Source organism: Stegastes partitus, unplaced genomic scaffold (genome assembly GCF_000690725.1).
Source record: "Stegastes partitus isolate 25-593 unplaced genomic scaffold, Stegastes_partitus-1.0.2 Scaffold235, whole genome shotgun sequence".
Taxonomy (NCBI): Eukaryota; Metazoa; Chordata; class Actinopteri; family Pomacentridae; genus Stegastes; species Stegastes partitus.
The window spans coordinates 582,666-610,242 of NW_007577966.1; the positions used below are offsets into that span (position 1 = coordinate 582,666).

At 39.8% G+C, this 27,577-nt stretch overlaps 2 protein-coding genes across 2 annotated transcripts in view; both read right to left on the reverse strand.

Moving 5' to 3' along the window:
• LOC103357113 (neurotrypsin) overlaps positions 1-18,771 on the reverse strand; it is a 25,541-nt gene extending 6,770 nt beyond the window's left edge. Inside the window, exons 1-9 of the mRNA XM_008281520.1 lie at positions 18,583-18,771; positions 17,001-17,025; positions 12,082-12,324; positions 11,669-11,807; positions 7,493-7,668; positions 6,996-7,143; positions 3,935-4,113; positions 3,526-3,667; positions 1,261-1,475 (exon numbers count right to left, since the gene is read on the reverse strand). Of these exons, the coding sequence (XP_008279742.1) occupies positions 1,261-1,475; positions 3,526-3,667; positions 3,935-4,113; positions 6,996-7,143; positions 7,493-7,668; positions 11,669-11,807; positions 12,082-12,324; positions 17,001-17,025; positions 18,583-18,654 (1,339 nt within the window). The 5' untranslated portion in view covers positions 18,655-18,771. The remainder of the gene's footprint in view (positions 1-1,260; positions 1,476-3,525; positions 3,668-3,934; positions 4,114-6,995; positions 7,144-7,492; positions 7,669-11,668; positions 11,808-12,081; positions 12,325-17,000; positions 17,026-18,582) is intronic.
• A 4,481-nt stretch (positions 18,772-23,252) lies between these two features.
• The window catches only part of chchd1 (coiled-coil-helix-coiled-coil-helix domain containing 1), a 5,500-nt gene continuing 1,175 nt past the window's right edge, over positions 23,253-27,577 (reverse strand). The window contains exons 2-3 of the mRNA XM_008281521.1: positions 25,884-26,002; positions 23,253-24,393 (exon numbers count right to left, since the gene is read on the reverse strand). Coding sequence (XP_008279743.1) covers positions 24,283-24,393; positions 25,884-26,002 — 230 coding nt within the window. The 3' untranslated portion in view covers positions 23,253-24,282. The remainder of the gene's footprint in view (positions 24,394-25,883; positions 26,003-27,577) is intronic.

Consider the following 27,577-nt stretch of genomic DNA (forward strand, 5'->3'; position numbering starts at 1 on the left):
AGAAAAGAAAAGAAAAGAAAAGAAGAGAAGAAGAAAATACAGGCCTCAGAGATTTACTCAATAAAATTTTTTTTAAAAAGGTGGTGACGGCAAAGCTGGGACTAGTAAAGTCAACGTAGAGCAAGGTAAGAAACAGCACACCAAACGTTTACCAGCCTCGTAATGTAACCTAACTGGCCAGCTCTAATGTTAACATCCATTAAATATAAAAGCCTGACACAACACGTTGTCTTAGACAGAAACAGTTGAGTTTGGTAGCTCCGTCAGGAAGAATGAGACAGAGAGGAGAGAGATCCAGCTGTACTCAGGTGACAGATAGAGTAATGCGGGAGGAGCCTGCTGCCCCGGAGCAGAGGGTCAGAACCAGGCTACCGGTGAGAGAAAAGAGGGAGAGAGAGAGAGAGAGACGGAGAGAGAGTCACAGTGGAACAGGAGGGGGCCCAAATTTTAGCGATCCTGCATTATGTGCAACAAAAATGACCGACTCTGACAGAGTGAACATGGTACATACAATAGCAAAACCAACGCCATTCTCAGAGAGGGCAAGCAGATGCAGAGGGCAGGGCATTCCCATACTATTTGACATATTCCACATCACACAATGGACAGGAAAAAAAATGATAGGGACTCGATAATGTATAGCAGCTCAAAAAAGGCCTTATTTTGCCTATCATGCTTGCTGTTCTCCTTTGAAGTAGGTTGGTTTGGTTTGTGTCCTACCCCTCAGGAAGATACTTCGGAGTATCCTGGAGGGAAGAAGTGTCCGAACCACACAACCTTTCCACAGGGGTTGCTCAAGGGTCAGTGCTTGGTCCCCTTCTCTTCTCAATACACACAACCTCACTCAGTGCAATAATCCAGGCCCATGGTTTCTCATACCATTGCTATGCTGATGATATCCAGCTCTTCCTGTCATTCCCCCCTGAGGACCACACGGTCTCGCCTGGATCTCATCATGCCTTGCAGACATCTCGACATGGGTGAAAACATGCCACCTTCAATTCAAGCTCTCTAAGACTGAGCTCCTTGCTATCCCAGTCCCTCTCTACAACAAGAAATCAACATCAAGCTTGATTCAACCCAACTCAAATCCACAAAATCTTCCAGAAACTTGGATGTCATGATTGATGACCAACTAACCTTCAAGGCTCATGTAGCCTCTGTTGCTCGGCTGTGTCGATTCGCCCTGTACAACATCAGGAAGATTATCTTGCCCAGCCAAGACTGTCAGCTGGCTTGGCCACCAATGTGAGTACTTACCAGTAAAAGGGGAAATGCTTGGAATCGTCTTGGTATCGCTTTCCCTCTCACAGTGGACGCCTACATCCTCACTGTGTGAGCAGTCATGTTGGCCCCATTCAGAATGGATGCAGCCCAGCAAACTGGCCTCTGTTCCCTGACACTGCACCTCATCCAGCAAGATCAGCCCATGACCTTCTTCATACACACCATCAGGAGCCACCACTGCTCTGCCCCTGTGGACAAGGCATAACTTCAGAAATGTGTGCCATCTCTGTATGGATAGTAATTTTTATGGGACAGAATTAATGAGGTTTGATTAAATTTGTGTAGATTGCAAACTGGGTTTTCTATGGACTTAAAGCTGCATGCATGCTTTCTCAACATTAAGAACTTTGGTGGAAAACACATAGAAACCCTGTATTACTATGTACTGACAGCACCACTCTTACAGGATCTTATGACGCAAAATACTAAGAATATAGCAAATGCAGGCGAAATTGAGTCTGTTCATTATAACCCAATAAACACATTCAATGTTTGATTGTCTTAAAATGATTTGATTGGTAATATGAAACCATGTGCAAGGTTTGTGTCAGGATGCTTTCATTTGCACCAACCTCTACAGGTTGATTTTAGTTTGGTGAAATAGACAGTGGATATGTAACCATGTGTTAGATTTTTTGACTGTCACGTTAGATGGCTGCTCTGTCTGTCTCACACTCTGGCCTCGTTTTTTTTTTTTTGCCACTGTAACGATTACGATATGTGGTAAGTATTTTTATTTTTTTCCCTCCGCTTCTTTGATTTTGTTCTGGCTCCACGTGCATTTCAAAGCTTGTAAAGCAATTCAGCAAATGACACTGACATAATGGGTAAATTTAGCATTAAAAGTACTAAACATATTCATGCTATTCACTCAAACTCTGTCGAATGAGGTCATTACATGACCTTTCCTCAACCACTATCTATTGACAAGACTTTCACTTCTGTGTTTGATATAATATATAACAAATGGACCCATTGGCCATATAGTTTGCTGTGAATATCTAGAGCAAACAAAATAGCAAGTTCCCAATGTGTTGGTTATGTGTATTTAGTTGTCTTGAATGTTGCCTTGTTTCCTGTATTTGTGTCTTAGTCCTTCTCCTGTAAAACATTAATAAAAAAAAGACAGAAAAATGTGATTGTTTTAGAGAGACCTCCTTTCCTCTAAAACTATCATCTGAAGCAGTATTATTTTCTGATGACAGTGGCACAACTGATTTAGATGCCAATCTGCAGGTTTAACTGCTCTGTATGCTTTGGTGTTTGTATTTGCACAGATTGTGTGATGTACAAATAATAAGAGTGCATGTTTCTACAGTGGTGTAGTAATGTCCTCCAACATAACTCTGCATGTTTCCCTGAAATAATTAGCCTAACATGCACATGCAAATTGATTAGTAACCTGCACATCACATTTAAATTGTGAACTTTTAAAATTTCATTTAGTAATAATCTGCAGCTGCATGTACTGATATTTTGTTTTCTACATTCATAATGCAATAATCTTGGTTATGAGAAGAGTGTTGCGTAATTTGTAGGAATAATTTGTGGCATATTTTTTTTAAAAGAATGGAAATTATATTAATGGATCTCACTTCAAAATATACATTCAAATGACACACTGAATTGTTCTGCCACTGACAAATTGTATTTGATAAATATTTGAAATGTTTCTGCTTCTTATTGTATTATCTGTGAAACAGGTTAAAGTAACGAAATTAAGCAATAACAAAAATGACCTTTTTTTATGAACGATTAAAGCTGGTTTATTCATTCTGTGTACATTTCTTGCTTATTTTAGGGTGATGTGAATACATCCTAAAGTAGTTCAGAGGGACCCAGTGAGTAGGAATTAAGCAGGAACGAGTAAAACTGCTGCTCCTTTAACCACCATGATCAAATGATGAGAAGTGTCAAAGCCAAAACGGACCCCCCAGAAATTGCAGGTTAGGGAGACGGGCATCTGGTTTCCCTTGTTTAGCTGGCTGCTACCATAGCTACATACAAGGCAGGACTATAGTTATTCACCTGACTCTATGAATTGTGAGTATGTTCCCCAACCTTGGTGGGTTTTAAAAAATATATATTTTCATTTATACTTCAAAAAAGGGAACTATTAGTGCTTTGTAAGAATGATCATCTGCAAACAAGGCAGCACACAAGAGACCACAGGATAGTACAATTCACAAGCTGCTAAGGTATAGAGGCATGGTGACTCAGACGTAATAATGCACTGACCTGAAGCCCAGCTGTCGACACACTACCTGGGCGTTGAGTTCTGTCCAGTTGTCATCACAGACAGAGCCCCATTGTCCCTGGTAGTAAATCTCCACACGACCCTCCTGGTGACTCTCTGCTCCCACTAGACGAACTGCACCATCTGCAGCCACACAGGAACATTCTGATATCATGCTGGATTACATGCTTTGGGGAGTGCATCTCTGAAGCTCTTGGCACTTAGTATGCACTTTTAGATATTACAACTTTCAAAGGATTCCTGCTTATAGAACTTGTGAACTACAACTAGAATTATCTTTATCATTTCATATTGGTTTGATCAAAGGTTAGTTGTTTCCCAAAAGAAAAACTACAGTGCTGTCTAATATGCATGTGTCAGTTAGTAGGTGTTTCTTTCATTCGCTCTCACCTGTGTATGAATTGCAAGATACCCCTGCATCTTCTGTGTGGTCACAGTTATGTTGCCCCCAGTTGCTATGAGGACATTCCTCCAGAGAAAGTTCATTGCCTGTGCACTGAACCCCATCTAGCAAGATGGGACCAAAACCCTGGCCAAAGTGAGCCCATGTCCATGCTTTGGCCACGCCCCTGTTGATCAGAACAAACAACATCTTATTTGTGCAACACATGAAAAGCAACACTAAAACACAGTTGTAAAGTTGCCATGTTTAGTGCATAACTAGAGTAGCTAGAGTAACAGTTCGTTACTACCTAAGGATATTGTTTATTGTTATACTATTTTTTATATTTATAGAAATCAATGCCAAAAACACTGTGTCAGCAAGATTGGAAAAAAACAACTAGCCCAGTGACACAAAAGTTTTCTCCATTACACCTTGTTTAGGTGTAGTTTAGCAGAACTTGTTTTGACACTGCAGTCACTTGGACTTGATCACAGAGCTGCATTTTAAAACCCTGAATGGTCTTCTTGTGGTGGCCCTAATGCACCATAAACAGAAAGTATGAAAAAAAGCACTCTATATAATGAGTATTTATTACTGCAATACATTGTTATGGAGAATTCTCATATATATGTGTGTGTATATATATATATATATAAACAGTCTAAATATATGGAATGAAAGTCTGAATATATATAATGGAACTCTGAATATATATAATGAATCTCTATGGGTTTCCTTAGAGATGGCGGTGCGCACAGACGCAGCGGCTCCTTCAGGAGACAGTGAGAGTGAAAGTTTTGAATGTGTTGTCTATTCCAGATGTTCATTCCACAAAACGTACAGCCGAGAGACTTTGCTGAACATCAGGGCAATGAACGTCGCTAAAAATGCGGCGATCAGTTGTGATTTGGACATACTACACCAACACGGAGTCCAATCGGAAACTATGCCAGCAGTTACCCGAGAGAGAAGGAAGCGCAAGTGATACAAACGTAAACAAAGGAGGTTTATGGAGAGGGTGTGAGGAGTCCCTGACAATGTTCAGTGACCTACTCCTGCAGCAGCTCTGGAAAAGTTCAGAGCTAGCTGCCTGTCTGTCCGCCTGGAACGATGCCGTCCTCTCTAGCTGTATGGTTGTACACAGTACAACATACACAGTAGTACAGGCAAGATGAGAGAGCGTTTCTTCAGGATCATTTAATTAGTACGTCTGCAGAATGCACGTCTGGGATAGGCAAGACACTAAACGTTCACTCTCGCTGCCTCCTGAAGGGGCTGCTGCATCCATGCGCGCCGCCATCATGTGGAACATGGCGAACCTCTTCAGGTCCTGGTAGGTCTTCAGGGACACAAAGACACACATGACAGTGTGACGATGGTGAAGCCACAGATGCTGCCCAGAGCTAGCTGTCTCTCTGTCCACCCAGAACGATGTCGTCAGCTCCAGCTGTATGTGTGTCTGGGATGTTGTCATAGAGCCATGTTTCTGTAAAAGGAAACACATTGCAGTCTTTCCATTCTCTGAGGGTCTCTCCCAGCAAACGTAGCTCGTCCAGTTTGTTGTGGAGAGAGCGGACATTGGAGAGCAGGAGTGACGGTCCTGCTGGTCTGGAGGGGTTAGCCTTTAGCCTAGAATGGATCCTGGCTCTCTTCCTCCTCTGTTGTTTATGTTCATAGCGTTTGTGCTTCCTTCTCTCTCAGTTAACTGCCGGTGTAGTCTCCGATTGGACTCAGTGTTGGTGTAGTATGTCCAAATCAAAACCGAGCACCGCAATTTTAGCGACGTTCATTGCCCTGATGTTTAGCAAAGTCTCCCGGCTGTAAGTTTTGCGGAATGAACTTCTGGGATAGACAATTTGAGGAAAAGCCAAAACAATTCCACATAACGGAAATGGAGTTTTTTTTAGAGACCAACTCCTCCATTTGGCTTTCAGCCATGGCTCTCCATGCATTTAAGCTATACACACAAACAAGGAGGCAGGTAAGAAATTGTGCTACTGCCCGTAATTCGTTATGATTGGTTGGTCAGATTGATGACGTAATACATCTGGTGTGTTGGTGCATCAGCATAGAACTGCAATTTATAGAATGTGACCTAAACGATCCATACGATCTCCTCACTTTGGCAGATCGTCTACATGTTCTAATCGTTCACGATCTAATATCATATTGCGCACCCCTACTGGAGGGGTTAGCCTTTAGCCTAGCATGGATCCCAGCTCTCGTCCTCCGTTGTTTATGTTTGTACCGCTTGTGCTTTCTTCTCTCTCAGGTAGCTGCCGGCGTAGTCTCCGATCGGACTCCGTGTTGGTGTAGTATGTCCAAATCCCAACCAATCACTGCAATTTTAGCAATGTTCATTGCCCTGATGTTCAGCAAAGTCTCTTGGCTGTAAGTTTTGTGGAATGAACGTCTAGGATGGACAAAATACTCAAAACTTTCCCTCTCGCTGTTTCCTGAAAGGGCCACTGCATCTATGTGCGCCGTCATCTCTATGGAAACCCATAGAGATTCATTATATATATATTCAGAGTTTCATTATAAATATTCAGACTTTCATTCCATATATTCAGTTTGATTTCATATATCAGACTGTGATTTATATATATGTAGTGCACACATGACATTATATAAATATAGACAATGTTACATATAAATTAATTTGTCCATTTTATTCATAGTATGTAACTGACTGTGATTCTGTCGATAGAATTGTGAGTGGCGACCTTTACTTATGGATTTACAGTGTTTCTTTGATCAAAGGATCTAAGTTCTTCTTTCACTACTGATCTGGACACAGTTCAGCTTATGTAAACCTGGATCAATTATGGTGGTAGTCATCATGAAATATTTTATTTTATCCATCCTATTTATTACACACTGCGTTCAGAGTATTTTTTATCACTATATATTGAAATAGACAAACGAACAAAGCGAATGCGTGCTTGCAGGCAGGTTGTCTACATGCCTTCTTACTATTTCTGTATTCATTCAGACTTTCATAGTGAAAGGATTTGAGACCAGAGTTGATCCTGACAATCTTTGTGTATCAGGAGCATAGCTTACCCCAAACCCAGCTGTCGGCACACCACCTCAGCATCAGTATCATCCCATTGGTCATCACAAACGGTTCCCCATCTGCCGTTATGGTACACCTCGATACGGCCCTCAAAGTCCTCCAAGCCTCCCACAAGTCTCAAAGGGATCCCAGTGCCTGAGAAACGAAATGTAAAGCAACATCTAAATCAATAACTGACGTACAACCACAACAGGGTGAGTTTTTAAAAATGCAAATTTTTTAGTGCAACAGCGACATACAACATGGTGAACCAGTAAGCACTGTAGTCAACACCAAGTCAGTTGTGGATAGTGACTGGTTAATTTTACTTTTAATATATTACCAGGAGCTGAGTGAATGTTAATGTGTATAGGAATTAGTGTTTTGAAATGAATTCTGAAAGAAACCACTGCTAACGACATAACATCCTAGCACAGTGACTGCGTATTCCCAACAGTGCAAATGCTTTTTGCTTATATAATCTGAGGTGACACCGAGATCTCACCTTCAGGTTCAGCACAAATCACCCCCGCTTCATTGCCATGGTTACAGTCACTGGTGACAAACTTCTTGCTCTGGCACTCTAGAAGGGAATTCTCATTACCACGGCAGCCTAAACGCTCATAGTGGAAGAGGGAACCTGGACCAAAGTAGGAATGCTGGAGCGCCGTACCAATGTCACTGCATGAAGAGCACACACACAGAGACTCTCCTCCTTTACACACCATACAAGGGAAGTGGAAATGTCTTTAAAAAAAAACCTCAAGTGTTTAAATTTTGGGGAAAAAAAGAAGAATTTCAATGACAAATTGCTCAGATGAAATAGGAAACACGGTCTTAACCCACTAACAAGATTGTTTTTCAAAGGTGTATAAGGTGCAGTGTCAGTGCTGTAATCATGTGAAATGAAATCTCTATAAGGCCTGGTCACAAGGACCAGAATCAGAATCAGAAAGTTTTGTTGAGCCCTGTGGGGAAAGTGACTTATTACAAGTGCTCAACAACAACAACAACAACAACAATAATAATAATGACATAAATCCAGTAGTATATGTGTTGCAGAATTTTTATACTAATGACAACGAACAAATTTGTTGTGATGTAAAGAAGGAAAGGGTGTTTTTGCCATATATATTCAAGAAGTTTCTCATACGTTAGCGACATTTAAATAATAATCCATGAACCTCCCATTCATTTTCATGACAATGTATAACAGTGCACTATTAAACACGTAAAAATTTCCATCCATATACCACTGACAAATTCAGCCACATACTACATACATAGATTTTTAGGATGAATATATTTTTACTTATCTAAGTTAAATATCAGTTGGTTTTTTTTTTGGTGGTGAGTAAGTCTTGCTTACAGGGCACATCCAATTAGGATCTATTGGATCTGTTTCTATGACAATTTAAATGAACTAATGCGCATTTTTCTATACTAACTGATATTGTTCTGTATACTTCCAACAAAGACATGTTTTTGCAGTATAGATAAACCCTGTGGCCTCCATATAGGTGTGTGCCTCAACAAGATTTACAGCTGCTGTCAAACTCCACAGTGGTCAAAAGAGACTTTGTTTGCAACAACCTGGTCAAAGCAGCCACAACTTGGAGTTAATAGACATCTATTCCTGTAAGTAGGGCACTGGTGTCTGAATGTGCCAAAACAGTAATGAGACTCAGCTGAGCAAAATTAACTGTAATGAATTTGCACAAGTTACATACAATTTAGAACAATAACAAGTTACACAAAATGCATTCAATCCATTATAAAATGTGATCTGACCCAAACACAGTAACATGTTAAATGTTGTCTACAGGTTCCCTAAATGTTACAGTGGTATCCTGGGTTGAAACTAATATTACTGTTTGGCTACATTTTTAAAAATACAGGTAGCATTGTACTCATTGCAACAAATGCTCTTGTTTTTAACTATGACCAAATGATGACAAACCATTTGTACTTTGTAAATTTTCCCAATAACTGTAGAATAGAATAATAACAAATTGTATACACATACATCACAGCTTATTGTATATTCCATCAAATTTAAACTCTAAACTCTTTCCTTGAGGAGTTGCTGAAACTTTCATGAGACAGTGACCCTATAAAAATACTGTTTTTTTAGAGAATTATTTGGAAATCACCAAAAAATTATAATACAACCGAACATCACAATTTCTTCAAAAGGTTAGCTGAAATTTTCAATGGTTTTCCTGATGACACCATTTAAACTGTAAAGTCATTTTTTTAGTATAGTTTTGTAACTCGTTGGCAATTTCTCTGTGTACAGCTCTGGTTTCCACTGTAAGTCACGTTGAGAATAATATATGCTTGTAACTTGGTGTATTAGAGTGGTCTAAAGATATTTTTTGGCATTTTGCCTTTAATGGCGAGCAGCAGTAGAGGTAGACAAGAAATATGTCTTTTGCCTTGCTGGCCAGCCATCGATTTAACAGCTCACAGCAGACACAATGTACACCTATGAGCTATATGCCCGAACCACACAGGTTAGGACATATTATGAGGTAACTCAAAGTAGAAGAAATAGAAAATAGTTCAGTGGTCTACTCGCTCTGCTATGACTAGATGCTGTAGATGTCAAAATGAAGGAAACTAAGTAGTATAAGAGAGGGGTTTGTGCTCACCAGTCTAACTGACGTACACAAAATATCTCATAAGAGTTTAATTTAAGAGCTGATATCTAGCTATTTTCCATGGTTTTCTGATAATAACCAAACTTACTTAAGTTCTTACATCAATAGCTATTGTACTGCCAAAAACAGTGCTTTTAGGCATTCCATGTTTTCTTTTCTGTCTGCTTTAGTCACATGACACACACAGGAGTTAGTACTTATTTGCACAACCATTGTTTTTGATGACTGCAGCCATGCGTCTTGGCATGTTCTCCACCAGCTTCTGACATTGTTCTGCTGTCACAGCAGTCCATTCCTGTTGCACAAATTCAAACAAATTTGCTTTGTTTTTGGGCTTGTGGTTCTCCATTTTGCTTTTGATGATTTTCCACAGGTTTTCAATTGGATTTAGATCAGGTGATTGAGCAGGCCAAGGCATGATTCCAATGTTCTGGTTTTCCATCCAGGGTTTAACTGACCTTGCTGTGTGGCAAGGGGCATTGTCTTGTTGGAAAATCCAGTCACTGGAGGCAGGAAAGAGTTTTCCAGCTGATGGAAGAAGACTGTTTTCAAGAGTAGCCCTGTACATACCTGGTTCATTCGCCCTTCACACAATTTAATTTGCCCTGTTCTACCCGTACTGAATCAAGCCCAGATGGTCACTGATCCACCCCCATATTTTACTGTAGGGGCAAGACAGTCTGGTTTGTAGGTTTCTCCAGGCTTCCTCCTAACCAGCAAGTTGGCTGGACTGGGCATCAACTGAAAATTGGGTTCATCACTGAAGAGAACCTTAGCCCAGTCATCAACAGTCCAATCCATGTGATCCCCAGCAAAGAGTAACCAGGCTTTCCTCTGCCTTTAGTTGATGAAGGGCTTCTTCCGTGCCCTGTGTGACTTCAGACCAGCTTCAAGAAGTCGGTTTCGAACTTTCCTTGCCAAACAAGTCACATTTCACGACAGTGCCCACTCATTTTTAAGGCCCCTGGAGGTCTAACTATGATTCCTGAGACAGGAACAGATGAGTACACGGTCATCTCGTGAGCTAGAAAGACACTTTCTGCCACGACCAGCTAGCCATTTGGTAGTACCATGTTGGACTTGTTTTTTCTTGGTGTAATGAACGGCTGTCTTGGAGATCTTCAGTTTTTTTGCTACCTGTCTCTCACTCATGCCAATTTCCAGCAGTGCCAAGATGGCTGCCTTTGTGGCTTCACATAATGTTTTAGGCATTATGTGAGAGCTGAAATCTTCTGAGTTGTGCTACAGCTTGAATGCAAGCAGGAAACCACTCTAGGCCTTTGCATGTACAGTACTGCTTATGACATGAAATGGCCTCTCATATACCCTGGGAACACAATTAAGCTTAAGCATGTTAAATAGGACATAAAGTATTATGTAATCAGCTCCATTTTTTGTTGTGTTCATTGTATTCTTCAGGTAACATACCTTTAGTGGTACCAGGCATTAAAATGAACGAGAAATTGAAGAAAACAAGGGTGGTCTAATAATTTTTTTCATGACTTTAAATAAATATACTCTGAAGCACCTTTCAGTGATAAAATGTTTCTACAAATGTTTCTAGATTTTATTACTGGACTAAACCAATCAAAACACTGTGAAAATAAAATGTAACAATTTTTATAGCCATCTAAATGGGAACATGTGAGCAGTTAAGTTCCTTCAATTTGAATGGAATGGTGTGTGTGGTCGCAAAAATGTGTTTTGTGTATTACTTTACTCTCAATCAGAGAAGCTGTCTGGAACCTTCTGGAGCATTGGGAATTATAGCCTTACTGATCAACAGCAAAGTTGCAATCACACGTCTATGTAGTTCAGAGTGCAAACCAAGTCTGACATTTCTACACCAATTCAAATCCTTATGTCGGCCCTGAAGATGGGACTGTTTTTAACTAAAACTGCAATGAAATTGGAAATTCATCGGTTGTAGATTTGTCATTGCTGATCACAATCACAAGTTCGACAAGTCATCGCTACATGTCATACATGACATACGTTACAATATAAACGGTCCAAACCTCAGTCCAAGCTGTCTGCATATGACGCTGGCATCTCGATCGGTCCAGTGTGAGTCACATACTGCCCCCCATTTGCCATTCAGGTAGATCTCCAGACGCCCATTGTTGCCTGATGATCCCCCCACCAATCTGGCTGCTCCTGCAGACAACAAGAAGATTTCCAACAAGGAAGACTGTCAGTATGAATAAATTATATTTATGGGGAAACTTAGCATTTTAGCACTAAAAAACTGTACACACTGCACAGAGAAGGAGGAACAGAGGGTTAACAGGCAAACAATTTCCTAGTTCATTGTAAGGTTAATACAGCCTTGTCTGAATCAAGAAACAACTGGTGATATCAATCCATCCACCCGTCCGTCTATCCATTCATCCATCCATCCTCAGATACCTGTTGCCCTCCCACAACTCACCCTGCTGGCAGTCGCAATAGGCCCAGCCAATGGCACCAGAGCTCTGCCTGAAGAAGCACCAGGGATTGGTCTCTCGGTCTGGGTTCCGGCAGAAGCTGTGATCTCCCAGACCTCGGCTCGGATATTGCTGCATGTAGTCTGGGAAGTCAGTCCACTTCAGGCATGGAGAGCCTGAGTCTGTGTGGGAAACTGAGCCATTGTAGTAGCCCAGTTCTGTAAAGCCCTCTGAACAGGACAGTGGCACTGCAGAAGCAGAAAATTACTCAGTCAGTCATATAATCTTTAATAACTGAACCACATTACATGAACAGCAACAATGTGCTTCGACACATAAGAAAGAGTTATTGAAAAAAATCAAGAAAACCAGATCTACAAAGGGAAACATTATGCTACTTTAGTATTCATTTGGTTGGATAAGTAACACTTTAAAAATACATTTTCTCTCCATGAAGGATTTTACACAAAGTACCAACAGTGGGGCAGTCCTATTGTCTGTCCAATACTTTGGTTCGAAACAAGATTTGCCAGAAATGTGTGGGGTGAAATGTGTCTAAAATAATGCAACAGACAAAGAATCTTTAAATAGAATGATGAAATAAAAAAGAACAAGGCTTTACTTGAGTAATTCACTCAGTGTAAGCATTATAATGTATGGTTTCAGCAACTAGCTGGAACAGAATATGTATCAGACACAGTTTAATAGAAGAAGAGTAACAATGGTAAAGCTACGTAAAGAGGAATGCAGGTTAAGGGACTCACTGCTCTGTGCTTCAAAAAAGTCTTTCTACACAATTTCACCCAGACCTCGTAACAGACCTCTCTGCCAAGAGGAAAATGTTATGTTATTTAAAGATGAATATTCAAGTTTATGATGGATGGGATGTTCTCCTTCACACACAGAACAAATAAGCAGATAGTGCCACATGGCATACTGTTGTATTAGACACGTGAAGCCAATCAATAATAATGTATAATGTAATGTAATATGCAACAACCAAACATTGAGAATGGGGCCATTCAAAGCCATGTGTACTTTCATTTTGATAATAAGTACATGTTGGTATTTCTGATATAACGAAAACAACAATAATAATTAATACATATGTACATACATACATACATACTCGGCCTTCTATATTCCTTACAAGAGCTTCGAAGCCTGAATCACTGAACCAGTTAGCGGAGTCAATAAAACTGGAAAACTTAGGAACATATCAGAGAAGAGAGCTGATAAGCTGCAGAGTCGTCATCAAAGATGCAAGACTCTATAATGTGTTTCACTGGAGTAAACAATGCCTATAGAACTGCTTTGTGATCAGAAAGTTAGCCATATGCATGGAGTTTAGAGTCCAGCCAAGTGTAAAATAAAGATCAAGGCCTATAGTTGTACAGTATGTGGGACCAGAAACATTTTTGCATGAGGTTAAAAGATTCTGAAAGGAATTTAGAGTGATCGTTATTGTGAAGTTACAATCACTTAAAATACTGAGCTTCTCAAATTTGAGTGCAACAGATAAGAGCAGATTGGAGAATTATTTAGAAAATTTACTCCAGGCCTGACGTGTCACATTTAATTCACAAATGAGTATTTTAAAACTCTGAAAAGAGTCAACAGTAAATGAAAAACAGTGGCAGTGGCTCCTAATACTGCCATGATCCCACCACAGCCTATGGACCAGAGGGCATTCAGGAAGGTATAACTAGCTCCACCACCCCTTTCTGGGATTGTCATAAACTGCCTGCAAGTTTTCATATTTAATATTTCAGCAGTAAGAACAGAACCAGCTTCGGAGCTGTGGCTCAGGTTAGGTTCTTCTGCAGTCATTAGTAAAAAACAAATGTATAAAAGTATAAAATTGTAGTCCATGTCAAACATGACGCATTCATCTGATGGGCAGGTGGTTTTTTTAATAACACAATGTGGTCACCAAACTGCAGGAAAGACACAAAACTGATGTATTAAACTAATTCATGAGGACTGTATGTGACACAACAACCCTCCCTGATTTAATCAGAATTCTATGGTCAGTTTATCAGCATTGGCACAAGTAGACACCTGCCAACACAGCAGCATGCAAAAAAGAAAGAAAGAAAGAAAGAAAAAAAGCAGAATTTCTGCAATTTATTAAGCATGAAAATCAGGTAATCTACAGGCACTCCACTGCTTTAACTGAGACCATACACTGCTGGTAGAGGGAAAAAACAGCAAACCACACAGACCAAAGGAGAATAAAGGAACTACTGTAGGCTGAAAACTGAATTAGAGTAGATTGATTGGGTATGGTAAAGGACTTTATGAATTATGGGATATCATATGTGTATTATTACAATTTCCCTTAAGTTGGTATCAGTATCAGTATGTTTATGGGCCGATAATCGATAAATTAAGTGCACTACTTCAGGCCTGATGCAGCCTCCTCTCTCTGTCTGTCGTCACTCCGTGGACTCAGAAATGTCTCCTAAGCAGAGACTGCAAAAACTGAACAAGAAACACAAACCGTTGCCACAAACCAGGAAATTATCTTCTCTCACAGTGGCTAAGGCTACGCTAACGGCTAGCGGCTAAGTTAGGAGGCAGCCACAGATCAACCTGAAACGGAGTCTGGAAAACAGGAATTAATAATGTGTTAAGTTCTGGACCTTAGTGGGCAATAAATGTGACAGAACAGTGAAAGACTAAGAAAACAGAGAACAGCAGACGTAACTGCAGGAGACGACTGATGGATGTCAGTCCATCCCACATAAACAGAGGAATAACTAAATCACTCCTAGTCCTGTTTTACATATTCAGTTACAGTCACATTTATTAATGAGGAAGCCTGGTTGTGAATCACAGGTTCTCTGCTATCACATGCTGTTAAAACATTACATTCAATGTGCATCGTTTCCAAATATTGGTTACAGGCCTTTCTTGATTACAAAAAATTGGCATCGGTATCGGCCCGAAAAATAAAAAAATTAAAAAAAATGTATGGCTGATCCCTAAATATATGTGTTGACAGATAGATTCTGAGTTGGATTAGGGACTGGACTCTGACTGAGATGCTCTGGGCATTAACACTGTTGTTTGAAAGCTATTCCTCTCTAGTTGTAGCTTTGTGACCCAGCTTACTGTCTGATTGAATCCAACAGGGATGGTGCTACAGATGAGCTCCTTCTGTTGTGGTGTTTGCTTTATACCAAACATACCGTTTTGTGTGAAGCACTCATAGTTGGGTCATGTAAGACAATAACTTAAATCACAACTAATACAACTGGAATATAAACAAATGTCTGGCACAATACATTTTAATGCCAAAGATTATGTTCGTATGAATAAAAAAGAAGATGGCTACTTCTATTCCACATTTATAATAGAAAATGTGCTCTTCAAAAATGACAACACACAGTATGCTCTGCAGTATAGCACCACACTAGAACAACAAACCAAAAATGCTTAAATCCAGTTTGAGTTCAATTTCTGATATCAGTACCTCACAAGATAGAAACCTGGATGCCAGCTGTTTCCCACTACAGCAGTGCAGCACCCATCGACAAAACCACTGAGCAAAATAGCATAGACTGATGTCTGCCTCTACATCTGATCTGTATTCTATACGCTGGTGTTCAAAGGAAGCGCACAGCTCAGAAATTTCTTTTTTCATGTTGGTGTTATATTAAAGGTCTCATATGGTGAAAAAATATTTCTTTGTGTTGTGTGGTTGCTCTAAACTTGGAGGTGTAAAATAAAAGCTGTTAAGATACAAAGATGCTTACTTCTGCCATTCCAGAAACCAGTAGAAATTCAATCGAGGTTTTATGCAACACCTAAACAATGGTCATCCAGCACAAGGCAGAGCTATCAGTCAGACACAGGAGAACACAGAACAGCAGCAGCTCATTTGGGGGACATATAAGACTTTAGTTAATTTGCTGAAAGGGGCACAGTGTGTGACCTTCATTGGGCAGCATTACAAAGAGACATACAAACTAAAGATATTTATTAGGAGCTACGGCAATGCTACCTGATGTTTGACATTCGTCTAGTTCATTTTACAAAAGGAGCATTGCAAACTTTGTCCAGCAGTTTTGGTAAACACTATATTTATGGCTGAAATGTCATCAAAGTCATCAAGTTGCTTCAGTTTATCATTGGAAATAGAAAAAAAAATGAAACGTTGGTTAGGCACCATTCTGACACAAGAATGTAATGACTGCAGCCTTTGCTAAGCGTGGTAACCTGAACGTAACAGCTGATACAAAAACAATACAACATCACATCATCATTTACACATCTGATCTGATACAATCTGTAAGAATTATTGTCATATACTGTTTTGGACAACAATTACAAGAGGTAATGGACTTTCTTTGAACACCAGTGTAAGAAAGATTTCAACTACGCAGCCACCACACATAATTTCACAAAATTAGCTGAGGCAATGGCTGCCTTTGTTAAAGCGCCAAAGGGCTTTGGCGCTGATTAATAGACAATGTTTTTTGACTGCAGATGAAGGAAGAGTGACACCATGTTAATATTACACAAAAAAGGCAGTCCAGTTCACATTCATGCAGTATTTAATTCAGGTCAACATCCACATGGGAATCAGACTTGCTTGGAAGTAAAGCTGAATCTCTGTAACAACATGCAGGCCTTTATCAGAGCCCAACATGTCAGTCACTTACTGCTTTTAAGGCCCAAGCAATGATTTTACAATAGTTAGAACATCACATCTTTCAGTAGCGTTCTAACTATGGCTTCTCTAGCTGACTTCTATATTTATTCTTGTCATGTTATTGTGATGTTCCAGCCTCATTCACCACGGCAAATTCCTTGTGTGTGCAAGCTCACTTGGCAATAAAAAGCTTGCTGATTCCGATTCTGAGATTTATACATTCCCCCAAAGAAAGACCTGCACAGACTTTAAGATGACCCTTACCTTCTAAGTGTCCCCGTTCAGAGACCTGTGGAAGAAAAGCACACATCATGGAACAAATACACAATGTGAAGAGAAGTCATGAAGCAAATGACATGTGGTAATTATTATAGCACAAGATTTCTATTCTGTTGTCCTAATGCATTTTATAAAGCGACCACAGATAGGTTGGCTGCGTGGACGTGGATGTGTTTTCCAATAATTTAATTCACAAACATGACTAACATACACACAACACATACATTTCATATGCTAGACAAATCCATGGCCCTGCTAAGGCATTAGCAAACTGAACAGCTGCTTGGAGCCACATGGCCACCAGAGGGCCCTCACACCAAAAAATAGTTTTATTAAAAGCAAATATAAATAACTAGGTAACTTTTCTGTGTTCTTTGAGCTTCTTCTTTTGTTAAATGGCACCTTCCATAGAAGAGAAAACAGGAACAGGTATTGCTTTAAGTTTGCCCTGTTTGTGTACTTTTTCCTTTTTAGTTGAATTCATTTCATTCGGCTTTGGTCAGAGTTTACGGGGAGTATAAGTTCAGAAAATCCTGTAGTAAAACACTTCGATCAGGATTACCTGAAAGCGCTGTTATGAGCTGTGTGTTTGCCTTTTACACCTATCTACAGAGACCAATCAAAAGGAGTGTAGACTTTGACCTGCTGATAATATGCATCAAACAGATTAACAACCTATTAAAAAGACAGGAACAACAGACAGACAGCAGTGTTTGGAGCTCTTGTGTTGTGTTTTATTTGTACTAGGGTACACTGCAGCTCAACTGAAGCTACCACTGTGAGCTCAACTTCCTGATTCTCTATTTGAATTTGCTGAATTAGAGGCAGTTGAAATTGGTACACAGTGCAGAGCCCTGACCCCGTCAACAGCTCCCACCACTAAGGAGGTTAAAAAACAAAAAAAACAAAGCTTAATGTCGTACACTCTTCATACAACAGCCGGACATTAAAACCCTACATGCTTTAAAGCTGGCAGTCAAAACTGACACTTAGAGTTTTCATTCTGACTAATTACATTTTGTTCATTTCCTTGTCTGCAGTTCTTCAGATGATGGATGGTATGAGAGGACACACTAAGAGCAAGCTGCTGTTCAGCTCAAGCATCTGATGGCAACAGTTTTTAATCAGCTTATTTATGCAGCACAGGTCGTCTGGCAATCAAATCTATTGATTGAGGCTCAAATACTAAACGGATTTTAGAGTTTCAAAAACAAAACGGTCCTGTACTGTCTCTGTCCTTCTGTTGGTGGGAAAGACAGCAGCTCAGGAGAGGCTCAGCGTGGTCTGGACCTCTGCTTTGACATTTGAAGGCACTGTGTGTTCTCTATTATAGGACCAGTCTTTCAGTTTATAGATACAAGCTGAAACGTCTCCAATAATTGTTCCGGAAAGGTTACATTAATTTTGCAACTGCAGAGGAAAATGGAGGCACTGAAATCGAATCAAAGTTATTTTCAGGAAACTTCAGTGTGCTGTACAGTGCCACAGTGGAGCAGTTGGCTGCAGCCTACAGCAGATCCGTGACAAAGCCCAGCCCGCCGACACGTCGGAACACCAGCCTGCTCACCTCTGCGCACACAGCCAGGACCAGCAGCAGACAGCAGCGGACAGACCCGGGCACGGCTTTCCTCCGGTCCATAATGCTGAGGGAACCATCTCCGTCCAGCCGTCCACACACCCCGGTCACCACGCCCTGTGGCCGCCAGACGCAGCTCCAGACGCGCTGTGCTGCACTCCGGAGCGCAAAATGACGCGCTCTGACAGACCGACCTCCCTCCCTCTCTCTCTCTCTCTCTCTCTCTCTCTCTGCCACACACAGACACAAACACACACTCGTGCTTGAATCTCTTCCACAGAGTTTCTACTCGGCCTACAGTGCTTTCTCGGTCCGTGCAGCCCAGTGATATCCCAGCAGCCTGAAGGTGTGTCCGACAGGGAGGAGCCTGAGGTACGGCGCTCTCATATCAATAACTGACACTAGAACCTTTGTAAAGAACTAATCGTTACATTTCTCAACAGTTTGTCTTAAACTGACAGATATTGGGGAGATTTAGATGATTTAGATTAGATGATCTTGTCCATAGGACTGCTGCCCTACTGCATACAGCACTAGACGTTGCTGCTTCTCTGAAAAAGAAGGTGATGAATCACAGGAGAGTAGCTCCATGGTATAAGTCACAAATGCACATCTTAAAGCAGACTTCACAAAGACTGGACAGGCAGCACAATCCCACCAGTTCAGAGGAATTTCACTTAGCCTGGAAAGACAGTTTAAAGGCATTTAAAAGCTGTCTGCAAAACAAGAAGTATTAATACTAAGTAAAATATTATTTATCTCTAATTGAGGAAAACAAGAACAACCCCAGGTTTCTGTTCAGCACTGTAGCCAGACTGACAAAGAGTAACAGCTCTGTGGAGTCTTGTGTTCCTATAGTTCTCAGCAGTGAAGATTTTATGACCTTCTTTACAAATACAACTTTGACTATTACAGAGAAAACGACAGCTGTCGTATTACGTGCTACAGCTCTGGATGCATCCATAGGACCAGATTTATATTTAGACTGCTTCTCTGCTGTAAATCTCTCAGAACTCACGTCCATAGTAAATTCTTCTAAACCAGCAACATGTCTGTTAGATCCAATCCCAACTAGACTGTTCAAGGAAATCTTTCCTCTAATAAATACTGCAGTATTAAATATCATCAACTTCTCTATATTAACAAGCTACGTACCACAGGTTTTTAAAGTAGCTATAATAAAATCACTACGCAAAAAGCCTACTCTGGATCCAGGTGGTGTAGCAAATTATAGGCTCATATCCAACCTCCCTTTTATTTCTAAAATTCTTGAAATAGCTGTTGCAGCCAATTATGTGATTTTCTGCATAGAAATGGTTTGTCTGAAGAGTTTCAATCAGGTGTTAGAATGAATCACAGTACAGAGACAGCACTGGTGACGGTCACTAATGATCTTATAGCTTTGGACAGTGGACTAGTTTCTGTACTTGCTCTACTGGATCTCAGGGATACAGTGGATCACAGCATCTTATTACAGAGACTGGAATGTTTAATTGGGCTCAAAGGAACTGGTTTAAAGGAAAAATTTGGACAAAACTGAAGTTACTGTATTTGGCCCTAAACACCTCAGAAATGCACAATCGAACCAGACAGCTCCTCTAGATGGCATTGCCTTGGCCTCCAGTTCTACTGTAAAGAACCTTGGAGTTATTTTTGACCAGGACATGTCATTCAATAAACTTATAAAACACGTTTGTAGGACAGCCTTCTTTCATCTACATGATATTGTAAAAATCAGGAACATTCTGTCCCCGAGTGATGCTGAGAAACTAGTCCATGCATTTATAACTTCTAGACTGAACTATTGTAATTCCTTATTATCAGGATGTCCCAATAACTCTCTTAAAAATCTTCAGCTGATCCAAAATGCTACAGCCAGGGTTCTGACAGGAACCAGTAAGAGAGATCATATTTCTCCAGTATTAGCTTCTCTTCATTGGCTTTCTGTTAAATCCAGGACAGAATTTAAACTCCTGCTTCTCACATATGAAACTCTCAATGACCAGCTCCAATTTATCTTAAAGACCTTATTGTACCGTAACATCCTAACAGAGCCCTTCACTTTCACACTGCAATTCTACTTGTGGTTCCAGAGTTTTCAGAAGCAGAATGGGAGGCGGAGCCTTCAGTTATCAACTCCTCTGTTATGGAATCAGAGGAGAAAACTAATGTAGTTACTGGACACGTATCCACTGTACTGGACAGCAATACTGATACTAATACTGGATCTTTTTAGTAAAATACACAAAACTTAATCATTAAGTTCTAGGACTCTGACCTTTTCAGACTGGAGTTGACAAAATAATAAAAAAACAAAACACAAAAACAAAAAAATGATTTCAAACCAGTGATTCTTTACTTAATACTTGATAACCACTCAAAATTAGAAATTCTAAATTTAAGAATGCAGCCATTCAGCTCTTCCTTTATTTGACAGGGGACATATGTTAAGTCAATCCAGTCTGTGAGGTAGGCCTAAAAAAACAATTATAGTACTAAGTCTAATACAACAGCCCTGCAATAGATCTTCCTTTGTGAAGTTTATGAAGTTCAGATTTAGTTAAAACTGTTTCAGAGTGGTGTTGACTCCAGTGTTGACAGTGGTGATTTATTTTGTCTGCCTTATGTTTGTCTCTTAGAGTAGAATAAATACAGTATTGAAAAAACACATCGCTATGTGACATAATGCAGTTCAAGCTCACCCTAAACCACAGCCCTTCAAATAACCCAGTTCAATCAACACCTCTTGTCAGTTTTAAACTTGGCTGTTGTGTTAGGCTGCAATAGTTTTATCGAGGTGTACGTCTGGAGAAACTTAACACCTCAGGAGACGGTTCCCTCAGAAGGATGGACCTTATGTCCCGTCACACACCTGCATATAAAAGCATATGTTTAGTACTCTACTTTCATTAAGTTGCTGGGCTCTGAATAGAATGAGTGATCACAATCAAAGCATCAGTGGCCAAGACACACTGGTTAGTCAAGTTCTAAAGTACTAATGTCATCACTCCATACCTCCACTTTGTAATCCAGACTTTCTGTGAGAAACTTGTAGACTTCAAGCCCAAAGTGTAGTGACCAACATTGTGCCTATTGTAAGACTTCTACTTATGTGATTGGTTAACTTCAGTTTAATTGCATACTTTTACTAATTTAGGATAGTGTTTACATAGATAACGAGGTAAAAGCAAAACTTATTCAATTTGGTGTGGGGCAGTGAATGAGCAGCAGGAAGACAAGCAACAGTAAGCGATTGCTGCAGGCTGTGGGGAATTTTTCTCTGCCGTCTAATTATTTAGGAGGAAATGATAAGCAGGGTGGGGAAATGGCTCTTTATAATGACGAACAGATAAACAAGGACGCGGCAGAAATGCCAGTCTGACAATGGTGGGTACAAACATAGCACAAGATCCTTCCTGTCCCTCCAACAACACATGAACCCACAGCCACACTTACAACATCGCTAACAAATTGTCAGTATTTCTGCCAGAAATAAACTAATTGTGGGAAACACTGAGTTTAACCAGGAACTGTAAGAAAAAATTAAAGGGGAGAGAGGTCATCAAGAAGGGATGAAGCATGAAAGGAACAGTCCACCCAGTCTATTTATAGATGCTTGATTTTCAGAGGTTGGGGATATCAGTGCATACTAGCCACGCACTGATGACTTCACAAAAAGGGAAAATGTAAGAAGGATACTTGAGTTCTTATTCGAAATCACATCAACCTTGAGACAGCCTTTGTACGATTTGTTTTGAAATCTAGATTATTGTGAAAGAAGAGACCCTTGTTGGATCGTACAGATCTAATCTATTCAACTGGCAAAGAAAGACTGCTTCAGCTGAGTTAACAGCATCATAGCGTTAGTGTCTCGGTGCCAGCACGGGAAGAAATGCTCAGGTATTCAGGAAATATTACAACAACCACCACCCATCATTACAGGTAAATATCCTGTGTTCTGAATTATTCTTGAGTAAAACCATGTACATAAGCATTAGCAGGAAATTATACTTCTGAGGTATTACAATAATTGTATTTTATTTGTAACATGAGCTGTTTTAATTTTGCTGTTGGTCAACATGTCACCTCCTGAACCATACCTGAGTTACTGCACATTTCAGCACATCAGGTATAAATTTGTTCAAATTCACTACCTGAAAAATCATTCCAAGGTAAGACCTGTAAAAGCTTCTTAAATTGTCACTCTATAAATGCTACAGATCGTGATCTGTTCCCTAGTGATGAGGACAGGAGTCAGGCCTTTAGAAACAGTTGTGCATTTCTTATGTGGCAGTGGGAGAGCTTCGTCAGGCAGAGAATTAACCTGCCACTCAAGAGGTACAGCACATGACCACTGGACCTAAAGCATGTCACATAAAAGAGTTGTATAAATACTGCCACTTTGCACATATAACCTTAATTATGTCATACTTATGACACATTTTAACAGAAAGCCTGGGCTACAGACTGATCTTTTGTAGTTTAGAAACTTACCTGATAGAGTGTCCAATGCAATATTCTAATGAGCTGCACTATTGTGCATCCATTAACAGTCATTCAACACTAGACCTTTTACAATCAACACCTCTAACAAAATGCTCTTATATGCAGAGTGAAAACTGTGGCCTGCTGCAAACACGTTTTCAAAAATCACACAAAAACACTGCAACCAACCTTTACTCGAAGACAACAGAATGTTTAAGGTGTTAATATCTCCATCCATGGTAGAATGCTGATGTTAAGAGTCTGTGTCGATGGAAAAATAGAACAATTCAGCTAGATTTATACTGTTAACACAAATGGCATGGCATGCATTAACAATTGAGTTTGTTTATCTATCCATATATCCAGATGTAAAAAATAAATACAGCATGTGTAAAGACATATAGGCATTAATCTTGCATTGTTCAATGCCACTGTCATCTTTTTTGTAGCGGTTGGCAGCTCCACAAAATTTACTTTGTAGAGTGCATTGTGGGACAATGTGTACAGAAACAGGACTCACAAATCTTTAATTTTTGTAGTCAAGAGTTGCAACATGACAGACAGAAACACTGGGCACAATCAGAAAAAGAAACAAAAGAATAAATGGATCAACAACTGTTTAATACATTTAGGAATGTCCTCATTGACCACGCTGGGCTTTGTTTATTGATAATCTATGTCAGACTGTCTAACTGTGGTGTTGATTTCATTCCAACATGTATTTATTAATCCCAATTTCCACAGAAATGACAAGGCATTCCTAGTCTTCAGGGTAATAGTAAACTTCTGGCCAGGAACCATGAAATCCAAGAAGAATAATTCCATCACATCCACTAATGAAACCGCTGCACTGAATGAAGCCAGAGTGCCAAATTGGATTGAGCCAAAAAGACATCAGAATCAATCCAGGAGATGAAGGGAAAGTTTCCTGATATTTCCAACTGTAAAACACATTGTGCTTTAAATACAGTCTGTCACAGAATGTTGTTGTGTTTGTGTTGAAATCACTGTTTTCAGTAGTCTACCTCTTGCTTTATTTATCTTTTATTGAAATAAATATGGCACCATGTTTTTGAGTCATGCTGTAGTTGACAACTCTGACCACCTTAACATGATGAAACCCACTTCCAGAACTTAGTCAAAAGGCGATTCTGTTATCCTGCACATTTTGAGCCTGTATAGCAAATGCATTAAACAGTTTCTTTCTTAGATCTCAGAGCACAGGTTGGGGTATCGCTTTAGCAAGCCTGTGGCTTGTTTTGGTGGCAGTGGTCCACTCTGGATGTTCCTCTGTTCAGATTTATTCTTCATAGCTGCCTGTGAAGGATGAAGAGACTTTGTTACAAATATGTTTCAATAAATAATGTGTTTTTTAAAGTACAACGAGGACACACTGGCAGCCCAGAATGGTCTTCTGTCTTCACCAAGCAGAAGCTCTGGATGAGGTCAGGAATGACAGACAGCTAAATGATGGGGTGACTGGTCCATATTCTTGCTCAGTCCAGTTTTTTCTGTCCTGAGTACACACTTTGCCCTGGTCCTAGGACGTCTCTTCAAAGAGGAAATGACAGAGACTTTAGGTTTCTCTCGAGAGTTAAGCCAGTCTTCATTCTGCTCTTAGATTAGTCTAATGCAAATTAGATTTATTAAATTAAGATTAAAAAACAAAAAATTATTGTCCTAATAATTAAATATTGTTAGGACAAACTCAGAGCTATGTTTCCCCAGTAACAGTCAGTGACAACTACTGGACAGTAAACCTCAATGACTAAGCAGTAAAGGCTCACAGTCTGTGGTCTGTTAAAGTTGTGGAGGTAAAATGAGAACAGAAAGTCTTTAAAACAGCACATCAGTTGTTTTTATTGCCAAAAAACTATCTTGATCCTGACTGACAAGTTGGCAGGTTTTATATTGTTGCACTGAGTGACGGTCCAGTCAGCCATGTTTTAAAATGTAAAAATTAGTCAGTTTACTGTGGTTTCATTTCAACTTTGCCACACTTAACATAGTCAGGAACTGAATTTAAACATGTGATTATTAGTTGATCCAAGCCATTACTAAAGTCTACACACATAAAAAAAAGTTCAGGAATTTAGATCCTGACCAGACTTTTAATAACTACTCATATTTCTGAGACATGACATTGTAATATTGGACAATAAGGCAGTTGAAAACCCTAAAACTTGGCATAAAAACACACTGTATCACAAAATTTAAAAAAAAATCAGTGCAATTAAAATGTTACAGTTCTAAAAAGGTATTCTTTTCTCTCTCTCTTTTTAAATTGGATTTTCTATTTTCTTAGTCATTATTAGTGGAATGTAACTAAGTACGTTTACTTAGGAAAAGTACTTAATAAGTAGTTAAAGCTAACCCTAATGAAACTTAAACTAACGGTTCCTGGAATAATGTGTAAAATATCAAACCTAAAACTGACGCCTGCACTGGACAAAATTAATTTAAAACAGATAATTTGTCCTAAAACAAACAATAAATCTTCTACAAATGTAATAAAAAGCATGAAGTTTAACTTTCTCATACATGTAGACATTCCATTACAATTATAATTTTATGCTTTAAAATTCTTTGTTTTTCAAGGTAGAACTTTATAATTCCAAGCAGAAAGTAAGTACTTCAGATAAAAAGGTTCTATCTGCATTTGACCTATTTCAGACAACCCTACACAGAGGACTGTGATATTACATTTAAAACACATTCAGTGTCATTTTTATGTATAAAAATACATTTTGGCTTTCTGATATACATCTGTGATATAGATGTGTGAAGATGTAGAAGCATGTGCATACCTGAGCCTTCGCTACACAGATATAGAAGGTGTTGATCTCATTAGAGCACAGGTTGTCCACAAAGTTGTTTTGCTTCCAACAGGCCATCAGGACTGACATCTGTGTGACACAGGTCGCCTCTGTGGAAAGATAAGCTCATGTTCACCCTTAAATCCAACTTGCATTTTATTTAATATACTGTATATATATACATTTTACTTAATACAAGAACTTAAGTTGTGTGAGGTGAAGAAAATTGGCTACCAAGATGGGAAACAACACCACAACCTTTTTAATTATTTGAAAATGGTGATAAAAATCACCTCTCTCCAATTACTGTGTTGACGTTTTCACCAAAACTAAAAGACCTGTAGTTCATTGTGTTGAATTACAGATACCAAATAAAGCTGTGTGGAAACAATGTATTAAGTCTTGGTTATACTTTTTGCACTTTCTTTCACAGTTACTCCTGAGATATGCCAACCACAGTGGGCGGACTTGGCAGAGCATTTCTGGAGAATTTACTTCCCACTGTCTTTGGGCTCCATTAATGGAAAATCATGCAGCTACAAATTAAGGCACCGCCAAAGTCTAGCAGCAAGTACCCCAATTCTGATTCATTAATGACAATGTTTTTAATGGGTGGAGAGAATCTCCTTGCACAGTGCCATGTCAAACTGGAGGTTTAAAATCACAGGCACTAGAAGAGGTGCTTAAAAACTGTATTAATAAAACACAGAATTCACTTCCAAATAGAGGGCAAGCCAGAAAGAACCATTCTGCAATCAGCCTGAGTGCCACGTAGACCATAAAAGGGAAGGACAGTGTACAGTGAAAGCAGACCAGGAGTGAAAGTACTGTGCTGACAGACACGGCAGCAGGATAAGATGACATTTACTTGCCAGTCTGTGGCCTGCACAGAGCATGTGCGAAGCCGAGACATCTACAGGGACCAGACAGGCAGCTGGTAATACAGAAAATCTTAACAATGCCTTTATTACCCATGTGAGCTCAAACGGTCATTTATTTTTCAGAATCTGCTGACTGTGAGCCGGTTCGCGTCCCGGTGGGGGCACCGGAATCTTTCTGCCTGGAGTTTGCATGTTCTCCCCGTGCAGCGTGGGTTCTCTCCAGGTTGTCCGGCTTCTTCCCACAAGTCCAAAAACATGTTGAGGCCAATTGGTGATTCTAAATTGTCCGTAGGTGTGAATGTGAGTGTGCTTGGTTGTCTGTCTCTAAAGTGTGGCCCTGCGATAGACTGGCGACCTGTCCAGGGTGTCCCCTGCCTTCACCCTAAGTCAGCTGGGATAGGCTCCAGCCCCCCACGACCCTAATGAGGATTAAGCGGTGTATAGATAATGGATGGATGGGTGCTGATTGTGAAAGTATCTATAAATATGATACTTGTTGGGTAGAAATAGGTTATGGGGAAGTTACAATTTTGATTGTTTATTAAGGGCATTTGAAGTGCTTCACTTTGGTCTCAAATTTAGTTCAATACTGAAGAATAGAACAATATATTGTGCATTGCATTGTCAATAAATTGGAAAGTTGGAAAAAAAACATTGCAAAATATTATTTTATATTGGTTTGAATATGGGCTGCAGGGTGGCGCAGTTGGTAGCACTGTTGCCTCGCAGCAAGAAGGTTGCCGGTTCGCATCCCGGTGGGGGCACCGGGATCTTTCTGCGTGGAGTTTGCATGTTCTCCCCGTG